General features: G+C 32.4%; 1 protein-coding gene across 1 annotated transcript; it reads left to right on the forward strand.

Moving 5' to 3' along the window:
• Positions 1-331: 331 nt before the first annotated feature.
• Positions 332-718, forward strand: LOAG_02641 (hypothetical protein; the record flags this gene model as incomplete). Its single annotated transcript, XM_003138178.1, has 2 exons — positions 332-573; positions 628-718. The coding sequence occupies 2 exons, from the start codon at positions 332-334 to the stop codon at positions 716-718; spliced, it is 333 nt and encodes a 110-aa protein (XP_003138226.1).
• Between the last annotated feature and the right edge of the window lie 5,328 nt (positions 719-6,046).

Below are 6,046 nucleotides of genomic sequence, written 5' to 3' on the forward strand. Positions count from 1 at the left end.
ATCCCTTNATAAAAGCAATAAATGAAGCATTGTAATGGATTAATGAAATGATGAAGTTGTGATGAAAGATTAACGGATTTTAACATTGAAAAGTTTTGATTTAAGGTTAGCCTGGCATGTCTATTTATGGTATGACAAAAGGTAAGTAGATAAAAAGTTAGGAAATGACTACCTAAGAGCATTATTGATTAAGATTTGGGAAAAATACAAAGATAGATTATATTCAAAAAAATCAAATTGGATATATCCATCTGAAACATTTTATATAAAACAACTGGGAAAAGAAACATGGCCAATATATGGTCAGATACTAAAAAAGTAAAATGAAGAAATGAAATTGAAATCAAAAGAAGAGATAAAGGAAATTGATCTAAACATTAATTGGTTCAAATTTATATATGGCCAATCAGAGGCAGCCTCTAAGGGCTGTGCGCCAGAGTATCACTCGGACTTGAACATTGGAAGATTTCTCGAGCGCAAGGGAAAGGCGGCGGGAAGGAGAGAGGGGTGGAGTAGGCTTCTCCCGCGACTCCGCAGGCAGAAAAAACTTGCTGAAGACCTCCAGATGCCCAGGTCAGTTCTACAGGATAATACTCCGCAAAACAGTTATTTAAGTTTTTGCTGCAGTCGAGTGTTAATACTGATAAGAAGTGTAAATGACTCTTGGGTCGAATATAATCAACGTCGGCCCTTTCTAATATGCTATGCTTTTGGTTAATATTTGGCAATATTTTTTTCTTAATATTGGAAATCATACCGTGAAAATGTTTTCATCAATATTGAGGTATAAAAAAAAAAGAAGTCCAAAAGTACATGTCTATGTATGTCTTCTCTCATCTATCCTTTCATGTTCATTTTTCATCTTAATTCAATTCCTTTTCATCAAAGATGAAGAGATTAATTCAATCTTCCTATTTGTTAATCACTCTCTTCTTACCTTTTTTCCAGAATAAATTTCTTTAAATTTCTCTCGTTTAGTTGTCAATTCCTTCGTTTCCACTGATTTATTTTTAATTACTTCCGCTCCTTATATTGTTAGGAAATGAACAATGGGTGCAATATAACGGATTTCGATATTCATTAGAATTTTTTTATGAAGACATTTCTTTTGCTGGGCAGAAACATAAGGGCATCCAATGGTCAAAAATCAGTCTTGCTTACTTTACTCTAACTTTTCCCCTCATTGGCAATATACAGCTTCTAAATCTAATCGTTGTATTTTATCAGTTGTTGTGAATGTCTCTACTTTACATAGGTTAAATGTATGTAAATTAATACTTGTGAAACCGAATAATTCTGGAGGAAGATGGAAAGGGAAGCTATCTGATCACGTTTCTTTGCTATGTCGTATTTTTTGTCCTTCTTTCCCATCAAGTATCCATTTCGTTCTCTTTCCGGAGATTTACAGCTTACTCTTATCCTGCTCTCTTTCACTTAACCTTCAACCATTTTATCAGTTCCATTTTATCAGTTTTTTTTTTTGGCAGTTATACCTCTCTTCACGATCCTTCACCTTTTCGTTACTTTTATACTGCAAAACAAACGAATCAATCAAGCTATCATGGCAACCTTACAAACATCCCCTTCGCACAGATCTATCATTTCATTTCATTCATTTTGGTTGTTAAACAGCTCGAGAAGTTACTACCTAGTTTGATAGCTTAAAACTGCGATAAATAGCCACTAACCACTTTGGCTCATGTCGTTATGTCATTTATGCTTGAAATGCAGAGATTTTGAGGGCGGCTATTATGTTGCAGATATAAAAAGTGAAGGATTGGGAAAGTCGGTCGGCTATCTTCTGGTCAGTTCTGAAATTGGATATTATAATATTCTTTTTTTTTCTTCAATTGGACATTATAATGTTCAATTTTAGGGTTGACCAGAAAACATAGAAATTCAACACAATTTAACAAAAAGGAAAATAAGCTCTCCGGGAAGATTAGAAATTTTCAGTGCATGACTTTGATAAAATTATTTCAGTCTTGAATTTGAATTCCAATTTTAAAGTGTAGTTTTTCTTTACCAGAAACACTCTTCCAAATATAAATTGGGTAGAAGTGAAGTAAGATAATTTTTCTGATTATTTTAGTGGTTATAAGTATTAAAATAGGACAAGAGATAAAAAGAAATAAATTTGATAGCCACAGGAAATGGATATGCGGACTAATCATTTCACAGAAAAACAACACTAATTTTTGATGGCCAAGTTAATGTGCTGCTTAAATGTTACTAATTCAAAAAGTAGAAATATTGAAAAAGAACGGAACACGTTTTTCAATAAAATTGAAGTACCCTTACTATCAGCTTGCCCAATTTTTGCTTATTTTCCTCAGATCTTTTCTATATTACTGGGAGAATTCACTTCATAAATAAAGAAGTTTTATATGAAATTCGAGATCTCAACGATTCGAGTTTCAAACTATTTTCACGCAAGCAGTGAATTTTTCTCAATAACTTCAAGTACATATCATAAGTAATGATTAAATTTCTGTGGACAAGACGGAGTGGAACAGCTGCGGTTATGACTGATCAATATAGAAGCACATTCCGCTTCAGACCATGTGATCTAGATGCTTTTGAGCAAAAATATTGTTAAATTTGCAGCTTTCTTCACTACTTAATTTTCTTCATCATTGCTATGAGGTCCTTTGCCATTGTTCCATCTCTGCTTGTAGACTAAAATCTATTGAATTTTTTTCTCTTTTTCTTCTTGTGGAATAAAATCCATTAGCATTATTTTTTCCTTCTTACAACGCAAGATGTGCAATTGACAGGGAACGTGTTTGTTAGCCATAAACATTTGCGCCCTTATATACTCATTCATATATTTATATCTTGGATTGGCATGTATGTGTATTGAAGCCCAAAAAGCTACTGAATATAGAATACATCTGGCCCGAGGGAACAAAACTGAGAGTATGAAGTCAAAAATTGGAAAGCTATTGGATGCTTTCTAGTCCTTGCAATTCATCCAAAAGGTTGTTTGGTTATTTCTTTTTCGGTAGAATTCAGTAGCTAGCGCTATTTACCCTTGGGAATGAACTTTTCAAATATTTTTCAAAGCAAAAGCTATAACGGGAAATATCTCATCTAATATGTATATATATTTGCTGTTAGTTGATTCCAAGTGCTTTTTAGCAATTTTAAGTTGGCAGACTTTTTGATTCACATGAGCGACCACTGAAATTTTATCGATTTCATACTTTCCATCTATTGAATTTTTTTGCTCATTTTTAACTTCTCGCTTTTTTCCGTTCAGTTCAGCTACTTCACAGGAAAGCATATGAGTACTATATCAATGCAATTCATCATTCAGAAAATGCAAGTAGAAATCATAAAATAACCGTCATCCTAGTTATACCTGATGGTGTACTTCTACTGACTGATTTCATTTAGCAACCCTTCTACTTTTTTACTTGCTCATTACCTGCACACATCACTTCTCACTAGGCTTAAATGCAATTAACCTTATCAAAAGGTGTATAATAGGAATATTGCGTGCTTGTAGACGAGATCTAAGAACCTCGTGGACAAATAGTCATTTGCTCATTTGTTATTTAAAAACAACCAGCAAATGATCTACATGTGTTTAAACACCAACCCAATTAACTCTCAAAGAAAGAAGTATCCCAGTGATTTGGGGAACTCTCAGAACTTGAAATGGTGCAATACCATCTATAGAAATATATCAGTTATGTGACAAATTGGAAGTTTGTTGGATCACCTGGAATTTTTTAATTGTTCGCTGAGGTCCATTACATACATTTTTTGTTTCCATTATGTCTTCTTGAAACCTTACTTTATTCATTCACTTTTTTCAGTATTATGGAAAAGGATGTAGTGACTTCATTAGTATCATCTATCACAATTATCCACGTATTCAAACGACCGCTGATTCTCACTGGTCCTTTGACATTATGCTATTTGAATTTTTTTATTATACATCTCTTTTGTTTTACTTCTCAAACTTCCTAAATACCCTAAAGAGAATTCATAGAATCGTCAAATTTCAAGAAGAAAAGATTCAAAAAGAATTTTTTCACTTTTTTTTTTGCAAAAGCTAAAGTAAAAGATAAATGCTTTATGTTATGATAAATGAAACTGTTTGTCAATTATTTCATCGAGGATAAGAAGTTAAAATTTTTTTTCCAAGAATTCAAATTAACTATTGAACCATGCAATTTTACTTTCTCGATATATCAATGGTTACGATATATAAGGGAGTAGTTTAATACGGTTTTCTGGGCAACATTTAGTGCAATCAAGTTCAAAGTGATCGTCAAAACGTGTATCATTCTTCAGAAACAAAAGGGAATTTGTGATATTTCCTCACTCAAAGTTTTTTAATCCACATTCCTAGTAGATAATAAAACATTTTTCCCGCAATACAATTGACCAATTTCCATTAAAGTCGTCTCTTATATCACTATCAAAATTATCAGTGCGATGGCGCGCCTTTAATCAATTTAAAATAGCTGAAGGCAGCTGCAAGCTCACAGTTTTAATGTCTATGAAAATTTGACGATTTTTTTTTTGACGAAGACAACTCATAAACAATGCTGGGATAGAAATCTCACTTTTTTATATATTCTCGCTGATTGTTTCTTAACCTTCCATATTTACTCATTCTGTTTAGCGTCCTTTACACATTCGACATCAGCTTCATCATGAGATTGTTCAGTTTGCATGGATCTATTTAATTTGAATTTTAATTACAATTATCTCTACAGAGATCTCGGTTTCTTTCCTCTTTTAACCGAGAATAGCTGTTGCAGAAGAGTAAACGATTTGTTGAGACTTCTTATGCTGTAAAACAAAATGTTGAGAACAAATATCAATGAAAATATGATTCAATTTACGACAAATTCTGTTCTTTGATACGATAAATCTCAAATCACTTAAACTTTACGAAACGAATGATTCAGGAAAACTGATAAAATTTTCTTCAGCTCTAGGAAATTAATGACACTCATTAATTTGCCTGGCACTGTGTTATTTTTCCTCCTGGCATGATAAAATAATTCCTTTTCCTCCATTTTTCATATCTTCATGAATGACTAACTATGCAGCATCCATTTCATTGACGTACACACACCGCACTCTTCTAACTGTTTAGATAATTAAAATATGATTGAAATAATTATTGATTACTTTCTTTTACCGCTGTTTCACCTTCTTATAGGCAGTTTTCGGCGATAGCGGGATATAATCATAATTTGATGTATCCTTTCATCAAAGAAATCTTTCTTCATCTTAGACATTAATATTGTTTTCCAAAGAACAATAGTGAGAGAGAATTTCCAGTTAAGCACAACTTTTTTCTTTATTCACATGCAAAGTTTGGATAACAACCGTTTGAGAATCGATCTATTCAAAGAATGTCATCATAATAAATTGGTTTGTATGCCTGTTCACAACAATTACTATGCATTGCTCATCGCCCATATCAGTTTACTTATAATAAAAGTAAGAAAGGGTGTAGATCTCCAATAATGCAAGTTTGGTAAGAAGAAAAATAAATTGAAGGAAGACAAATCTAATTTTGTTTGTGAACATTAGTAGAAAAGTGATCGGAATATGATCAAGAAAATTCAAAGGAAGTGGAAAGAGAATAGTATAAATTAATGCAGCTAAGAAATCTCAGCGATAATTTCTTCCAATTCACCGTCCTCTTGGAAATAATCCAAGTGATTTCCCGATTTCTTTGCACTTTTAATTATAAAAATTACAATAAGATAAATGCATATTTTTTCGGTTCCTCTGTCAACTAAAGGCGATGTTTTCATTATGTAAATTGAAATTATTCATTCTGGAAAGTTCATTTCCTTTGATGTTTTGCCATTTTCTTCAATGGGTTTAAAGATATTTCTATAGGAAGAGAAAAAGTGGTGGCGAGATGACATCAGACTTTATCCTTTTCACCTGAAGAATAGATATAAAAGATTGTTGAGATTTGGATTTGTTCAACGTTTCATTTCAAAACAATACTGCATTTCATCTATTTTTTCATGCAAGCCTTACGATTCCTTTCATAATAATACTC

This window comes from Loa loa (assembly GCF_000183805.2).
Source record: "Loa loa unplaced genomic scaffold supercont3.33, whole genome shotgun sequence".
Taxonomy (NCBI): domain Eukaryota; kingdom Metazoa; phylum Nematoda; class Chromadorea; order Rhabditida; family Onchocercidae; genus Loa; species Loa loa.